The sequence below is a fragment of the Oncorhynchus gorbuscha genome, linkage group LG19 (assembly GCF_021184085.1).
Source record: "Oncorhynchus gorbuscha isolate QuinsamMale2020 ecotype Even-year linkage group LG19, OgorEven_v1.0, whole genome shotgun sequence".
In the NCBI taxonomy this organism is placed as follows: Eukaryota; Metazoa; Chordata; class Actinopteri; order Salmoniformes; family Salmonidae; genus Oncorhynchus; species Oncorhynchus gorbuscha.
In genome coordinates this window covers 41,272,379-41,290,840 of record NC_060191.1, presented here as the reverse complement: position 1 = coordinate 41,290,840, position 18,462 = coordinate 41,272,379, and the positions used below count along the sequence as shown (strand labels likewise).

The window sequence follows — 18,462 nt, the reverse complement described above, 5'->3', positions numbered from 1 at the left end:
CAAGTCCATGCTAGGTAAAGCTCCGCCTTATCTCAGTTCTCTGGTCACGATGGCAACACCCACCCGTAGCACGCGCTCCAGCAGGTGTATGTCACTGATCATCCCTAAAGCAAACACCTCATTTGGCCGTCTTTCTTTCCAGTTCTCTGCTGCCTGTGACTGGAACGAATTGCAAAAATCGCTGAAGTTGGAGACTTTTATCTCCCTCACCAACTTCAAACATCTGCTATCTGAGCAGCTAACCCGATCGCTGCAGCTGTACATAGTCTATCGGCAAATAGCCCACCCATTTTTACCTACCTCATCCCCATACTGTTTTTATTTATTTACTTTTCTGCTCTTTTGCACACCAATATCTCTACCTGTACATGACCATCTGATCATTTATCACTCCAGTGTTAATCTGCAAAATGGTAATTATTTGCCTACCTCATGCCTTTTGCACACAATGTATATAGACTCCCCTTTTTTTCCTACTGTGTTATTGACTTGTTAATTGTTTACTCCATGTGTAACTCTGTGTTGTCTGTTCACACTGCTATTCTTTATCTTGGCCAGGTTGCAGTTGCAAATGAGAACTTGTTCTCAACTGGCCTACCTGGTTAAATAAAGGTGAAAAAATAAATAATTAAAAATAATAATAGACCTAGGGTGAGGATTACACTGCCTTACACCTGTCCCTTCTCTCTCTGTCTATCTCTCTCTCTCTCTCTTTCTCTCTGTCCCTTCTCTCTCTGTCTATCTCTCTCTCTCTTTCTCTCTGTCTCTCTCTCTCTCTCTTTCTCTCTGTCCCTTCTCTCTCTGTCTATCTCTGTCCCTTCTCTCTCTCTCTCTCTCTCTCTCTCTCTCTCTCTCTCTCTCTGTCTATCTCTCTGTCCCTTCTCTCTCTGTCTATCTCTCTCTCTCTTTCTCTCTGTCCCTTCTCTCTCTGTCTATCTCTCTCTCTCTTTCTCTCTGTCCCTTCTCTCTCTGTCTATCTCTCTCTCTCTTCTCTCTCTGTCTATCTCTCTCTCTCTTTCTCTCTGTCTCTGTCTCTCTGTCCCTTTCTGTCTGTCTGTCTGTCTGTCTTCTGTCTGTCTTCTGTCTGTCTGTCTATCTGTCTGTCTGTCTGTCTGTCTGTCTGTCTGTCTGTCTGTCTGTCTGTCTGTCTGTCTGTCTGTCTCTCTCTGTCTCTCTCTCTCTCTCTCTCTCTGTCTCTTCTCTCTCTGTCTGTCTGTCTGTCTGTCTGTCTGTCTGTCTGTCTGTCTGTCTGTCTGTCTGTCTGTCTGTCTGTCTGTCTGTCTGTCTGTCTGTCTGTCTGTCTGTCTGTCTGTCTGTCTGTCTGTCTGTCTGTCTGTCTGTCTGTCTGTGTCTCCTGTCTCTCTCTCTCTCTATCTCTTGCCTCTCTCTCTGTCTCTCTCTCTCTCTTTCTGTCTTGTCTGTCTGTCTATCTGTCTGTCTGTCTGTCTGTCTGTCTGTCTGTCTGTCTGTCTGTCTGTCTGTCTGTCTGTCTGTCTGTCTGTCTGTCTGTCTGTCTGTCTGTCTGTCTCTGTCTATCTCTCTCTCTCTTTCTCTCTGTCTCTGTCTCTCTATCTCGTTCTGTCTGTCTGTCTGTCTGTCTGTCTGTCTGTCTGTCTGTCTGTCTGTCTGTCTGTCTGTCTGTCTGTCTGTCTGTCTGTCTGTCTGTCTGTCTGTCTGTCTGTCTGTCTCTCTCTCTCTCTCTTTCTGTCTGTCTGTCTGTCTGTCTGTCTGTCTGTCTGTCTGTCTGTCTGTCTGTCTGTCTGTCTGTCTGTCTGTCTCTCTCTCTCTCTCTCTGCCTCTCTCACTCTCTCTCTTTCTGTCTGTCTGTCTGTCTGTCTGTCTGTCTGTCTGTCTGTCTGTCTGTCTGTCTGTCTGTCTGTCTGTCTGTCTGTCTGTCTGTCTGTCTGTCTGTCTGTCTGTCTGTCTGTCTGTCTGTCTCTCTCTCTCTCTCTCTCTCTCTCTCTCTCTCTCTCTCTCTCTCTCTCTCCTCTCTCTCTCTCTCTCTCTTTCTGTCTGTCTGTCTGTCTGTCTGTCTGTCTGTCTGTCTGTCTCTGTCTGTCTGTCTGTCTGTCTGTCTGTCTGTCTGTCTGTCTGTCTGTCTGTCTGTCTGTCTCTCTCACTCTCTCTCTCTCTTTCTGTCTGTCTGTCTGTCTGTCTGTCTGTCTGTCTGTCTGTCTGTCTGTCTGTCTGTCTGTCTGTCTGTCTGTCTGTCTGTCTGTCTGTCTGTCTGTCTGTCTGTCTGTCTGTCTGTCTGTCTGTCTCTCTCTCTCTCTCCCTCTCAATTCAATTCAGTTCAAATTGCTTTATTGGTATGACGTAACAATGTACATATTGCCAAATCGTACATTGGAAATTAAGTGATTCATTTACAATATTAACATAATTAAAATAATAATAATCATGATTGTCAATGGGACAATCAGTAACAACAATGGCATAGTGGACATGTGCAGGTTGGTTGGTCTGTCAGACACTGTCCCTCATCTTATGGCAGGCAGCAGCGTAGTGCACTGCCAACCCACAGCTCTCTGCGTCCTCCCCCAACTTGACAGGTAGCCTATTTTCATCAGAGGTCTTTGAAACCTTGAATAAGAGTTTGACATTTTTGGAAATGACTCATTGTTTTATATTTTTCATGTTTTGTCAGAAAATGCAGCTCTGTCTTGGGTTCTACTGTGGTGCAGTGGTTGCACAGCCTTTCCTCTACAGGGAGCCAGGTTTTCCTGTCTACTCTTCTCAATGGCAAGGCAGTGATCGCTGAGCCTGTACTTTGTCAAGGTTTTGATCAGTAACCATGGCCAAATAGTTAGCCACGGTGTACTGTTGATTTAGGGCCAGATAGCACTGCATTTTGCTTTGTGCTGTGTTTCCCAATAGGTCATGTAGTTTTGTTTAGACTGTGTTGTAATTTGATTTATTCTGATTCATTGAATGTTCTGGTCCTGAGGCTCCAGTGTGTTAGTAGAACAGGTCTGTGAACTCAGCCCCAGCACAGGCTGGTTGAGGGTCCTGAGGCTCCAGTGTGTTAGTAGAACAGGTCTGTGAACTCAGCCCCAGCACAGGCTGAGGCTCCAGTGTGAGTAGGGTCACAGGCTGAGGGTCCTGAGGCTCCAGTGTGTTAGTAGAACAGGTCTGAACTCAGCCCCAGCACCGGCTGGTTGAGGGTCCTGAGGCTCCAGAACAGGTCCCAGCCCCAGCACCGGCTGGTTGAGGGTCCTGAGGCTCCAGTGTGTTAGTAGAACAGGTCTGTGAACTCAGCCCCAGCACCGGCTGGTTGAGGGTCCTGAGGCTCCAGTGTGTTAGTAGAACAGGTCTGTGAACTCAGCCCCAGCATCGGCTAGTTGAGGGTCCTGAGGCTCCAGTGTGTTAGTAGAACAGGTCTGTGAACTCAGCCCCAGCACCGGCTGGATGAGGAGACTTTTTTTCTTCTCAGCTCTTGGCATTGCAGAGCTTGGTAATGATATGAGAGTGGGTCGCTGTATTTTAGATGTTTCTAAAACTTAATTGCACTTTTTTATTTATTTTATTGAATTATTAGTGGATATTAGCCTAATTCTGCCCTGCATGTATTGTTTGTAGTTTTCCTCTGGACATGTAGGAGAATTAGAACTCAGCATGCAGGGTTTCAATGGGGTGTTTGTCCCATTGGGTGAAATCTTGTGGACCCCACACCTCGCTGCCATAAAGTGCAATTGGTTCAATGACACAGTCAAATTGTTTTAGCCAAATTTGAATTGGTATTTCAATTTGAATTTGTTTTTTAATGGCACATGCCTTTCTCACTAAGTTCATTTACTGCCTCATTTAGGTGTCCAGTTGAGCTTATTTTAAACCTAAGTAATTGTAGTGTGTGCAGTACTCTGTATTTTGTACCAATTGAGAACTTTGGTCTAATTCCTTGAGATCTGGATCTTCTCTGGAAAATCAATATTTCAGTATTTTTGGGGTTTACTACCAGGGCCCAGGTCTGGCAGTACTGCTCTAACAGGTCCAGGCTCCGCTGTAGGCCATGTGCTGCGGGTGACAGTAGGCACAGGTCATCTGCGAAGAGCAGGCTTTTAACCTCTGAATTGTGGAGAATTAGACCAGGAGCTGAGGATTTGTCTAGAATAGTGTCCAATTCTTTGACGTAAATATTGAAGAACGCAGGGCTGAGATTGCAACCCTGGCAAAGGCCTCGCCCCTGGTTAAAGAATTCTCTTGTTTTCTTGCTAATTTTGATGCTGCACGTATTGCCAGTCAGATTTAGTTGTGTCATATATTTTACCCCCTACACCACTTTCATTAACTTTGTAGAACAGTCTTGTATGGGTGGAAATATGATCAGTCATGCAATGTTTTGGTATAAATCCAAGTTGGTTTTTACTCAAGACATTGTGCTTATTAAGGAAGTTTGCATTTATAATACACCAGAAAACTCTCTCTCTCTCCCACCCTCTTTCTCCTTCTCTCTCTCTCTTTCTCTGTCTCCCCACAGAGTGGGAAGAAGACAGTGAAAGCAGTTCTGTGGGTGTCCGCAGACGGTCTCAGAGTGGTGGATGACAAAACCAAGGTGAGAGTGTGTCTGCAGGGCTGTTATAGCATAAACCTGTGTGCTAATCATACATACAAACACACACTGTCTGCTTCCAGATGTCAACAGTGGCTAAACATGAAACAGTAGCCTGGAACCATAGATACATACCCCTGCTCGTGGTCTCTAGCTCTGTCCAGAGTTCGTATGACAGAGCAAGTGTACAGAACTTTGCAGTATATTTGAGGTTTAAAAAGGCTTCTAAAAGTTTGTCATTTCCGCTTTAAAATGTCAGACTTGATGTTCCCTTACAAAAATTCTATCAACCCCTGCAAACATTTCCATTAATTATAATTACAATTTCCTGTTGCTGCAGGATAACTATTCTGCTGTAGCAAACTGCCTCAAATTAAGATCCGACGTCTGTATTAGGAAAAGTATGTTGTAAAGACAAAGAGAGAAAACTGCTCAGCAGGCGAGAAGCTGGCAGTCACTCCCCCTCTACCCTCCACCTTCTCCCCCTTCGGCTGCTGCTCTCCCGCCTCTCCCCCCCCCCCCAGCCCTTTCCCAGGTCACCTGCCATTCTCAGTCGGGCCTGAGATTGATGATGTCACCCTTCAGGCTCAGTGCAAAAGGGCTGCAACGCGTGCCTGTCCCGACGACTGTGTTTATCCTCGCAGGCCAGATTAGACTTACTTTAGGCCGGACTGCTGAGATTTCACACTTGACATGTGTTACTGATGGATGTCAAAGGGGGCTTTGGGTAGGGGAGGGAGACAGTACACACACACATAGTGTTTTATTTTTATTTGACAAACACACACAGAAACACACACAGAAACACACGCACACACCTCAGGACAGGACTGTCTGGCCGCTAGGGGCCCCTAATTGCGAGTGCAGTTACCCACCTTTCTTTTCAGGCCAGAGAAAAGAAGGGGGGGAAACAGTCCCACTAAGCAGTATTTTTTGTTTCCTGTGGCAGAAGACAAATGGACCCCCCCCCATCCTCCCTCAGCATCTCTCCACCTCCCCCCTTTCTTGTAATCCCATCTCCTGGTCCTCTCAAAGTCAATGTCAAAGAACACCTCCGTCACAGAGAAGAAAAGCCCCCTTTCCCTCCACCTCCGTCACAGAGAAGAAAGCCCCCTTTCCCTCCACCTCCGTCACAGAGAAGAAAGCCCCCTTTCCCTCCACCTCCGTCACAGAGAAGAAAGCCCCCTTTCCCTCCACCTCCGTCACAGAGAAGAAAGCCCCCTTTCCCTCCACCTCCGTCACAGAGAAGAAAGCCCCCTTTCCTCCACCTCCGTAACTGACCCATGTGACATGACTCAGCACTGTGCCCCCTTCCAGTTTTTCAGTGGCATGCCTCTGAGTGATCCTCCACCCCCACAAACCCACACCCCCACCTCCATCCACCATTAGGCAACCCAGCACACACGGATACACACACACACACACATAACCAGACGTTCACTTCCCCCACCAGCCTCTCTTCATCTACTAATTGGCTCTGAATGAAAATACTGTTATTTATTCCTTGCCCACTTCATTCATTCCCCTCTTCCTATTCCCCGATAGAAGAGTGGAAGGAAGTCCCTGAATGAGTGTATGAGCCCCATTTCCCTTTCATCTCTTGTTTTCCACTCTGACTCAAAGGGTGTCAGGGGCCACTAGTGGCATGGGGCAGGGGGGTAAGGGAAGGGGCCCCTTCCTCACCCTATAGTTTCCTACAGTCACTAGCCAAGACTCCTGAACGAGCTTGATTCTGAAACAAGAGAAAAAGTGGTTCTCCATGTTTTAGAATATGTTTTGTAGAGCTGTAAACAAGATTTAGTAAGATTTAGTTCCGGGAGATGATCTTTCCTCACCAAATAATGACATTTCAGTAGGAATGTTTTAATCACATACATTCTCTATAGGCTACCATGTTATGTGTGATATGTTTCATTTCTGACGTGGTCAAGTCAGCCTTCTCTGACACGTCATCTCTTTGTCTTTAGGACCTCATCGTAGACCAGACCATTGAGAAGGTGTCCTTCTGCGCGCCCGACCGCAATTATGACAAGGCTTTCTCCTACATCTGCCGTGACGGCACCACGCGCCGCTGGATCTGCCACTGCTTCATGGCCCTGAAGGACTCGGTGAGTGTGAGAGAGAGAGAGAGAGAGAGAGAGAGAGAGAGAGAGAGAGAGAGAGAGAGAGAGAGAGAGAGAGAGAGAGAGAGAGAGAGAGAGAGAGACAGAGACAGAGACAGAGACAGAGACAGAGACAGAGAGAGACAGAGAGAGAGAGAGAGAGAGAGAGAGAGAGAGAGAGAGAGAGAGAGAGAGGGCCCAGCGACTAGATTAATCCAATCCCCACACCGCTCGCCCAGAGATTAGGATTACTCTAGGGTTATCTCTATCTCAATTGCTTCTTGGAGCGCTATTGACTGTGACCTCCTGGCACTCGGAGCCACATTTCCTCCAGGGTGATAACCACTTTTATAGCATAATGGAATGAAAACGGAGTGCCAAGTCATTCCTCACAGACATGGTTCTGGTTTGATAAAGCATTTTCCAGTAGGGAAATTGACTGGCTTCAGGCTATGTTCAGACTTGTCAATTGTGTATTTTTTTGTTTTAGTACCCATTCACACATAACAGAGTTTTAGAGACACGCAAACATGCATGCACCCACGTACACAGACACACCAAAAGGGTGTTGAGGAGGGGTGTTGACCGGGTGTGTTGTGTTCACCAGGGCGAGCGTATGAGCCACGCCGTGGGCTGTGCCTTCGCCGCCTGTCTGGAGAGGAAGCAGCGGCGCGAGAAGGAGTGCGGCGTCACAGCCTCGTTCGACGCCAGCCGCACCTCCTTCGTGCGCGAGGGCTCGTTCCGCGTGACGTCGTCCAGCCAGCAGGGTGTCGAGCGCGATGACATCATGAAGCAGCTGCAGGACAAGAAGAAAGGTATGTCTCATCCGGAGATGAAGAGCAGCACAGACACACAGAGAGAAACATCTGTCACTCACATTCTAATGTATCACTGGAAAGTTACTGGAAAGTCAAATGCGGCCTGTGTTATAGAGCAAACAGGAGGATTCACTCACTGTGGATCGTCGTTGTTGTTCACCTCTATCACTCTGAAGTGTAACAACACATATACTATATGTTGGCAGGTAGTAACTTTTATTGTAGTCCACCATTAACGCTGGTTATTGTAGTCCAACATTAACCCTGGTTATTGTAGTCCAACATTAACCCTGGTTATTGTAGTCCACCATTAACCCTGGTTATTGTAGTCCAACATTAACCCTGGTTATTGTAATCCACCATTAACCCTGGTTATTATAGTCCAACATTGACCCTGGTTATTGTAGTCCAACATTAACCCTGGTTATTGTAGTCCAACATTAACCCTGGTTATTGTAGTCCAACATTAACCCTGGTTATTGTAGTCCAACATTAACCCTGGTTATTGTAGTCCAACATTAACCCTGGTTATTGTAGTCCAACATTAACCCTGGTTATTGTAGTCCACCATTAACCCTGGTTATTGTAGTCCACCATTAACCCTGGTTATTGTAGTCCAACATTAACCCTGGTTATTGTAGTCCAACATTAACCCTGGTTATTGTAGTCCAACATTAACCCTGGTTATTGTAATCCAACATTAACCCTGGTTATTGTAGTCCAACATTAACCCTGGTTATTGTAGTCCAACATTGACCTTGGTTATTGTAGTCCAACATTAACCCTGGTTGTTGTAGTCCAACATTAACCCTGGTTATTGTAGTCCAACATTAACCCTGGTTATTGTAATCCAACATTAACCCTGGTTATTGTAGTCCAACATTAACCCTGGTTATTGTAGTCCAACATTGACCTTGGTTATTGTAGTCCAACATTAACCCTGGTTGTTGTTGTCCAACATTAACCCTGGTTATTATAGTCCAACATTAACCCTGGTTATTATAGTCCAACATTAACCCTGGTTACTGTAGTCCAACTTTAACCCTGGTCATTATAGTCCAACATTAACCCTGGTTATTGTAGTCCAACATTAACCCTGGTTATTATAGTCCAACATTAACCCTGGTTATTATAGTCCAACATTAACCCTGGTTACTGTAGTCCAACTTTAACCCTGGTCATTATAGTCCAACATTAACCCTGGTTACTGTAGTCCAACTTTAACCCTGGTCATTATAGTCCAACAGTAACCCAGGGCATGGTAGTCCAACTTTAACCCTGGTCATTATAATCCAACATTAACCCTGGTCATGGTAGCCCCACTTTAACCCTGGTCATTATAATCCAACATTAACCCAACTCATGGTAGTCCAACATTAACCCAACTCATGGTAGTCCAACATTAACCCAACTCATGGTAGTCCAACAGTAACCCTGGTCATGGTAGTCCAACAGTAACCCTGGTCATGGTAGTCCAACATTAACCCTGGTCATTATAGTCCAACAGTAACCCTGGTCATGGTAGTCCAACATTAACCCAACTCATGGTAGTCCAACATTAACCCAACTCATTGTAGTCCAACAGTAACCCTGGTCATGGTAGCCCAACATTAACCCTGGTCATTATAGTCCAACATTAACCCAGGTCATGGTAGCCCAACATTAACCCAACTCATGGTAGTCCAACATTACCCCAGGTCATGGTAGTCCAACAGTAACCCTGGTCATGGTAGCCCAACATTAACCCAACTCATGGTAGTCCAACATTACCCCAGGACATTATAGTCCAACATTAACCCTGGTCATTATAGTCCAACATTAACCCTGGTCATGGTAGCCCAACATTAACCCTGGTCAGGGTAGCCCAACATTAACCCTGGTCATGGTAGCCCAACATTAACCCTGGTCATTAGAGTCCAACATTAACCCTGGTCATGGTAGGGCAACATTAACCCTGGTCATTATAATCCAACATTAACCCTGGTCATGGTAGCCCCACATTAACCCTGGTCATGGTAGCCCAACATTAACCCTGGTCATGGTAGTCCAACATTAACCCTGGTCATGGTAGTCCAACATTAACCCTGGTCATGGTAGGGCAACATTAACCCTGGTCATTATAATCCAACATTAACCCTGGTCATGGTAGTCCAACATTAACCCTGGTCATGGTAGGGCAACATTAACCCTGGTCATTATAATCCAACATTAACCCTGGTCATGGTAGCCCCACATTAACCCTGGTCATGGTAGCCCAACATTAACCTGGTCATGGTCACCCTGGTCATGGTAGTCCAACATTAACCCTGGTCATGGTAGTCCCAACCCTGGTCATGGTATTAACCCTGGTCATGGTAGTCCAACATTAACCCTGGTCATGGTAGCCCAACATTAACCCTGGTCATGGTAGTCCAACATTAACCCTGGTCATGGTAGTCCAACATTAACCCTGGTCATGGTAGCCCAACATTAACCCTGGTCATGGTAGGGCAACATTAACCCTGGTCATTATAATCCAACATTAACCCTGGTCATGGTAGTCCAACATTAACCCTGGTCATGGTAGGGCAACATTAACCCTGGTCATTAGAGTCCAACATTAACCCTGGTCATGGTAGGGCAACATTAACCCTGGTCATTATAATCCAACATTAACCCTGGTCATGGTAGCCCCACATTAACCCTGGTCATGGTAGCCCAACATTAACCCTGGTCATGGTAGTCCAACATTAACCCTGGTCATGGTAGTCCAACATTAACCCTGGTCATGGTAGGGCAACATTAACCCTGGTCATTATAATCCAACATTAACCCTGGTCATGGTAGTCCAACATTAACCCTGGTCATGGTAGGGCAACATTAACCCTGGTCATTATAATCCAACATTAACCCTGGTCATGGTAGCCCCACATTAACCCTGGTCATGGTAGCCCAACATTAACCCTGGTCATGGTAGTCCAACATTAACCCTGGTCATGGTAGTCCAACATTAACCCTGGTCATGGTAGTCCAACATTAACCCTGGTCATGGTAGCCCAACATTAACCCTGGTCATGGTAGTCCAACATTAACCCTGGTCATGGTAGCCCAACATTAACCCTGGTCATGGTAGCCCAACATTAACCCTGGTCATGGTAGCCCAACATTAACCCTGGTCATGGTAGCCCAACATTAACCCTGGTCATGGTAGTCCAACATTAACCCTGGTCATGTTAGCCCAACATTACCCCAGGTCATTATAGTCCAACATTAACCCTGGTCATGGTAGCCCAACATTAACCCTGGTCATGTTAGCCCAACATTACCCCAGGTCATTATAGTCCAACATTAACCCTGGTCATGGTAGCCCCACATTAACCCTGGTCATGGTAGCCCAACATTAACCCTGGTCATGTTAGCCCAACATTACCCCAGGTCATTATAGTCCAACATTAACCCTGGTCATGGTAGCCCAACATTAACCCTGGTCATGGTAGCCCAACATTAACCATAGCAAATTGTAATCTCCAGAGCCCCCGTGTACCATCCCAGCCATCCCCCCTGGCACCTCCTCACCCCCTGAGGGCGAGGCCTCGCCCGTGGGGCAGGGGGTAGAGCACGCAATCCCGCGGCGCCACGCGCCCATTGAGCAGCTGGTGCGGCAGGGCTCCTTCCGGGGCTTCCCGGCCCTCAGCGGGAAGAACTCGCCGTTCAAGAGGCAGCTCTCGCTGCGCCTCAACGACCTGCCTTCCAACCTGCAGCGCAAGACCGCCGACTTCCAGAGCAAGAACCCAGGTTAGCCTCACCTGTTTATGTTAGCTTAGCTAAGTCTCTGCATTCTACGATCTAGGACAAAGGGTGGTTAGCCTCACCAGTCTAGGACAACATAGTCCTGCAATGCCACACTTCCATGTTGTGTTCATCACTCGGAGGAATCCTGGAAATCAAGGCTAATGTCAATCAGAGCCTGGAGTTTTCCTCTCTTCATGACCTGACCAAGGATAATTCAGGACTTTTCCCGGTCAGATCATGGGTCAGGAAAAAATCTGAACCTTTATGACAAAGTATGGTAGTGTTTATAATTATTAGTATTTGACCAGTAACAAGTGAAGCCAGAGATTCATTGATCGGGGTCATAATAGCACTGAAGTTGATCATCAGTGTGTTATTAAAGCTGTGGTTGATTGCTGTGGCTGATTGCTGTGGCTGATTGCTGTGGCTGATTGCTGAGTCCATGTAATGGTTATTTTTAAGTATAATAATTAGGATTCCCAACACAGCTTTTTGTTCCTGCTGTAGTGAGGTAGATTAAACCTCTCAGTTATGTTGATTATAGTTATAATGAGCAGACCTCAGCTTTGAATCATTAATAAACACACATTTCACCTCTGATGGTTGCAGCACAATTGTACCTGACATCTATTTACATTCATGTACGTAGCAGTACCAGCGTTGTGTCCAGAGATTCTCTCTTTCGTATAGGATCTGTACCTATTTGAATCCCACGCATGCATGGAAGACACACACACACCCACGCACACACTTAGCCAGCAATAGAAGCCACACAAGCATGAACACACGCAAGCACAGGACACATGTACACACACCCACACACACAGTAGCAGCTAATTTCACTGCCTCGCCCCTCCCCAGTAGTCCGCCAGGTCTCTCAGTGAACAATGTGTCTATAAATAGTCTCCACTAGACCAGTCCCTCTACAGCCATAGATCCAGGGATTGTAGTACACACAAACACAGACACACGCACACACATGCACACACAGTGATGTACACACTCACACACGCATGCACGCACACAGGCATACACATACACACTACACTACTACACAGAGAAACCCCACAGCTTCTCCCTTCCTCTTTGAACCCTATGGGCCAATCAAATGTTCAGAAAGAGAGACCTTACAAGGCAGGCCTGTCAGGAACAAAGCAGTTCAGACTGCTGTCTCCAGACAGAAAGACACTACATCTGCACCTGCAGTAGTTATTCTAAGCAGGGTCATTCATTGGGCACCAAACAGAAGAAAACGGTCTGAAACAGGGAGTGACTACTTAAACCATTTTCATTTTCCATTGCAAAAGGTTTTGCTATGCTGTGCCCTAATGAATAGGACCCAACAGAGAGACCGTGCAGCGGGCGCTCCATAGGAATTACGTCCACCATTGACCCCTCTGGTTCTGTTTGGCCCCACAACTCTCTCTGCTCTCCACAGGCTTCGCTCACTCTCTCTGTCAGGGACAGGTCACTGAAAAGGGAATTACACAAATGATGAGCTATTTTTTATCTACTGGTTATAGGTTGAGATTTTCCCTCTGTTTTCTACACTAAGGATTTAGGCTATAGATAATCTCATGCATGAATAACAGACCTGTTGGGTGTGTTACAGAGGAACCTTTATTTTCTGACTTTGAAGTACAAAAGATGATGAAGACCTCATAGGACCATGGGAACAGATTACATTTAAATAAAGGGCTTAGAAATGTTTACATCCAGTGTCATGTACTTTAATCCTATATCATTATATAAGTGTATGTTTGTCCCAAGACTTTAATCTTGCCATCAAATCATCCAAAGGAAAGCCAATCCTCAAAATCCTTCTCTCCCTCTGTAGTCCCAGAGATGGATCTGTCTGTGTGTGGCGAGGCAGACAACAGCATCAACACTCTGTGCAGCCAGATCAACCATTCCTTCACCAGGCCCTCTGAGGAACACTACTCCAACCCCACCCCCAACGGCCTGCCAGGCTGCACTGTGCCCCCAGCCATCCCCCCTCCACCCGCCCCCCTGCAAGGTAACTCATTGACTACCTTATCATTCTCTCTCTATGAGCTCTAGTCTGGCTTAACATGTGTTGTACACCTCAACTCCAACTTTGCATTCGGAATGCGTTTGCATTTGTAATGTTTCTAATGCCGATTTGCTTCTAATGCTTGTAAGGCTGATTTGCCTGAAAAGTGTCAGTTATTTGTGTGTATCTCTGTGGTGTGCTACAGCGTAGGTCACTAAACAGCCGGCAATGCAGCTTTTCAAAGTCCCTTTCCCTGATGTTTGTAGAGATCCCGTTCATGGTAAACGCTCCGCATGTCGGCTCAACCCTTGCATTGAATCCCGGCCCTAATCAGAAAAGGCTGCCGAATAGGATGTGTGTGTGTCCTCTGTGCTTGTCATTGTAAAGCGGTAGAGAGATCCAGCAGCAGGGTTGATGTAACGTGTGATTGACATGTTGCTCTCTGCTTCTCTCCCACAGCCACGTCCTCCTGGGTGCAGGCGGAGCCCCCGGTCCAGTCCCCTGTCCACAGTGGACACAGGAGGACGCCCTCCGAGGCTGAGCGCTGGCTGGAGGAGGTGGCCCAGGCCGTCAAGGCCCAGCAACAGAACCCCAACCTGCCCCCGCCACCCATCCAGCCCACCCCTGCCATTCCAGGGCCACCCATGTCAAACGCAGCTATGTCTGTGCCACCTATGTCTAACCCACTAATGCCTGGCCCACCTATGTCTAACCCACTTATGCCTGGCCCACCTATGTCTAACCCACTTATGCCTGGCCCACCTATGTCAGGTGTGCCCATAACGGGGGCATCCATGCCGGGAACAACCATGCCAGGGGTGCCTGGCTCCCTGCCCACTTCCATGCAGCCGTTTCCCTTGGCGTTTGATGCCACTCCTGCGCCCGTGAGCCTGTATAACCAGCCACCCCTGCAGCCAGCGTTTGTACCCATGCAGGCCTACATGCCCGCCCTGGCCAACAGCATGGTGTACTCCAACGCCAGTGTGCCTGTGGTGGGCATCACGCCTTCCCAGATGGTGGCTAATGTCTTCTGCACGGCAGGCGGCTCTACCGGCGGGCCTTCCATGGGCATGTGCACAGGGCCCAAAATGGGCACGCTCACCGGCGGGCACCGCCACTCTTTCTCCGGCCAGCCGGGCGGGTTCCCTATGCCACCCTTCGGAGCTCATCCCACCGTCAACGGCCTCCCCCACAACATTCCCACCTCCCCCGCCACCATCATGCAGAACGGCACCAGCAGCAATAGCAGCAGCTGGCCACCGGAGGGCGCACAGCAGGCCAACCCGCTCCCAGCCAATGCCCAGGAGGTTGATCGCTTCGAGGCAAAGTGGGCCGCGCTGGAGACCAAATTGCAACCCAAGGCGGCGCCCAACCCTTTCTCCAATGACTTGCAAAAGACCTTTGAGATCGAGCTTTAACTCTGTATTAACCCAGGTCAGGCCACTGCATAGACTATGATGATGCAGACACCCAACCACAATGAACCACTCCACCCCCCCCCTCCAGCCCCCTGCCCCTAAATGCTGTCGCTCCCCGTCTTATTGATTTTCTCCTCCTCTGTTGAGACCCCAGGATGTAAATTGGGACTGAATGAAGGGGGACATGATGACTGTGTATGGGGTTCCTCGCGATGCATTCCCTGGGATTTCTAGCAATCATGTTCTGCGTGGGGATCTATGGAAGAGCCAGAGAATATGGATACATCACATGACACCGAGATGAGACACTGAGAGAGATTATGTTGATGTTACCCAAGCACAGCAAAGGCCCTGGTTGACTAGCCAATGACACGAATCGATGGTGGAGACCCCAAAGGAGGCGTCGACCAATAAGAGTGACAGACAGTTTGATTGCCAAAATGGTTATATTTATGATTTTTACTTAGCTTTTAACCTGTTATAGTTTCACATGGTTGTTTCTCCCTGTATTTATTTGTGTGGAACTGGAAAGAGGAGGAAAATAACTAGCAGCTGCAACTGTGTCAGCGGAGAGAGCAAAGAGAGCGAGTGAGTCATGAAACGAGAGGTTGGAAACGAGTGTAAATAGCATGCTTTTTTCACCCTCTATTTATTACCAATCCATGTATAACCGTCAATTTGCTTACTCAACCCAAATGAGTCACCGTTAGCTAAGTCACCATGGTGACCTCACCCCTCTGTCCCAGTGCCACTCCACCTGCAGGGCAGACACACTAGAACCCTAGAACATTCTGGAAAGGGTCCGAATAGTGCGCCACATTCCAAGTTGGTTGGTTGATTGGCATTATATTCTAAAACATGGTAGTAGTCACCCCCGTACGAGTGTAGTCAGTCAACACTATGAGAGTCTATTTGGAAGTGTTGAGCCTAAGGTTTGAAATGGCACCCTATTCCCATATAGGGCCTTGGGCAAAAGTAGTGCCTCCCTATAGGCACAGACGTCAATTCAACGTCTATTCCACGATGGTTCAATGCAATTCCCTAGAAATGACGTTGATTCAATCGGTGTGTGCCCAGTGGGCTGGGTCAAGCTGCACTTCTGACATAATGGGACTACAGTCCGTTTGTCGAGGCTTCTGGATCCAGGCTCTTGTCTTGAGGCCATTGTGACGGGCAGAAGTTCTGGCACCTGCTGTGTGTGGTCTATCGGGCTGAGTAAAGATGTCGAGAGGAAGTGATGAGTCATTCACCACTTTAAACAGACAGAGGAAGGCATCCATCTCTGTAGAGGGAAAACAAAAGACATGAAAGTGACACGGTTAGTCGAGGGGGGGGGTGGAGAAGGTGAAGGATAGACTGAGAGAACGAGGGTATGTGAGAATGAGTTTGAGGATGTGGACTATTGAAAGGCTGTGGTGAACTGAGAAAAGATGAAAGAAGAAAGGGTTGGATTAATGAAATACCATACAGGCAAAACGGTACGTTAAACAGACTGTTGTTTCATTCCTTTCACTGCTCCCAAACAAAGGCACTTCTGTTAGAGTTATAGTCACCATGCATTTAGCGCTCCGCAGAAACAATACTTTACTGTTTGATCGTAATCTCAAAAGAGGCAAGCATTTCCTTCCGTGAACTTTAGTTGAAACACACAAAGACAATAAATGTGCAGTATACTATAGCTACAACCCCATATTGGAATTTTAGCCCACTTGGCAGGACTTCCATTGGCAGGTCAAGGCGGGGCAAACGCATGTGCTTCGATGGGATGCTTTATGCTATTTGTCATTATACTGCTTTATGTACGGTCCTGCCCCAGACGACATGAGTGTCTGGGAGTGAGACGGAGTGGGACCCAGGGGACCAGTGTTATTGAATGGACATCACAACTAGACAAACAGGCTCCATCCATCCCGCTCTCCTGGTCATTAACTCCTTAGGACTCCTCGGCCAATCAGGCTTTGTCATTTTTACATGCGGCACAATACTGGCTGACATCCATTCGCTTTCGCAAAGATATAAATCACCAGTGAGGGGCCCATGTTTTTGCTCATTTAGACAAATCGATTTTCTAAATGTATTCTCTCCCCACCTTTTAAGAGAAAAAAAACGTAGCCATTCATGAAATTGCTGTTTTCATTTAGTTAAATTCCCGTTATTTACACGCCCTCTAAATTAAAATGTAGGTTGATGACGTTCAGAATAAGAAACTAAATGACCTCCTAAACTTGATTGTAAACCATAGTGTAGTGATAACAAACCAGTGGAGTTTATTTTTGTTCTTTATTTACAGAATTTTGTATTTAAACCTACATATTTGTATTGTAATTACATTGTACAAAGATAAATAAATAATATAATATTAATCTTGTGTTGGTGTCTGTGTTTTTTTGCATTCTGTATCATGCTCTCCCTCCCTTTCACCCAATGCAGGTCATGTACCTGTCTTATCCCCACCAATTCATAAGAACTTTGTCTTCCCCAGTACTAATAGATCAAATGTATCCGCACCCTGTGCCAACAGTGATGCATGTACCATTGGCATAAAAAACTCTCATGTCAAGTGTCTATTTCTAAAGATGGTCAACAGTTGAACAGCACCAGTCATTAAATGAAGTAAATGATCTCCATAGTTGCATTTAAAAAAAAATCTTAAACCTACTGTTTGCCCTGAAAGTCATGGAGTAAAGCGTTGAAGAGTTCTCTCTTATTGAACGCATTGGCTACGCTTGCCGACTCTACCGCTGGTCACAGGACTCTACCGCTGTTCACAGGACTCTACCGCTGTTCACAGGACTCTACCGCTGGTCACAGGACTCTACCGCTGGTCACAGGACTCTACCGCTGGTCACAGGACTCTACCGCTGTTCACAGGACTCTACCGCCGTTCACAGGACCCTCAGAGCTGTTCACAGGACTCTACCGCCGTTCACAGGACCCTCAGAGCTGTTCACAGGACTCTACCGCTGTTCACAGGAACCGCAGAGCTGTTCACAGGACTCTACCGCTGGTCACAGGACTCGCAGAGCTGTTCACAGGACTCTACCGCTGTTCACAGGACTCTACCGCTGTTCACAGGACTCTACCGCTGTTCACAGGACTCGCAGAGCTGTTCACAGGACTCGCAGAGCTGTTCACAGGACTCGCAGAGCTGTTCACAGGACTCGCAGAGATGTTCACAGGACTCGCAGAGCTGTTCACAGGACTCGCAGAGCTGTTCACAGGACTCGCAGAGATGTTCACAGGACTCGCAGAGCTGTTCACAGGACTCACAGAGCTGTTCACAGGACTCTACCGCTGTTCACAGGACTCTACCGCTGTTCACAGGACTCTACCGCTGTTCACAGGACTGTTCACAGGACTCGCAGAGCTGTTCACAGGACTCGCACAGCTGTTCACATGACTCACAGAGCTGTTCACAGGACTCGCAGAGCTGTTCACAGGACTCACAGAGCTGTTCACAGGACTCGCAGAGCAGCCCGAGCAGCCTTCTCCAGTGTCTTGACAAAAGCTCAGGCCGCTAATGCGACCAGACAAGGCCCCTTTTCTTCCCCAAGGGCCATGAAAAAGAGGACAGCCACAGAACACTTGAGTCATTTTAGTACTAACTCTCTCGCCATTGTCTTTCCCCAACTGCTCACTGCAGCGCTGAGGAAGAATCGGGACAACAGGAAACACAACAAAGACACAGTCAGAGAGAGAGACAGAACGAGGACAGGCCCCACTACTACAGCACAGTGCAAGGGAAATGGGTTGCCATGGACACAGCAGTGAAAGGGTCATTTATAAACAC

At 47.3% G+C, this 18,462-nt stretch overlaps 1 protein-coding gene across 4 annotated transcripts in view; it reads left to right on the top strand.

The window, feature by feature from the left end:
- The window catches only part of LOC124005590 (numb-like protein), a 99,183-nt gene extending 82,148 nt beyond the window's left edge, over positions 1-17,035 (top strand). For all 4 annotated transcript variants that reach the window (XM_046314993.1, XM_046314991.1, XM_046314994.1 and 1 more), the window contains exons 4-9: positions 4,478-4,552; positions 6,517-6,657; positions 7,259-7,466; positions 10,980-11,243; positions 13,078-13,257; positions 13,714-17,035. In XM_046314993.1, coding sequence (XP_046170949.1) covers positions 4,478-4,552; positions 6,517-6,657; positions 7,259-7,466; positions 10,980-11,243; positions 13,078-13,257; positions 13,714-14,672 — 1,827 coding nt within the window. In that variant the 3' untranslated portion in view covers positions 14,673-17,035. The remainder of the gene's footprint in view (positions 1-4,477; positions 4,553-6,516; positions 6,658-7,258; positions 7,467-10,979; positions 11,244-13,077; positions 13,258-13,713) is intronic.
- Positions 17,036-18,462: the final 1,427 nt, after the last annotated feature.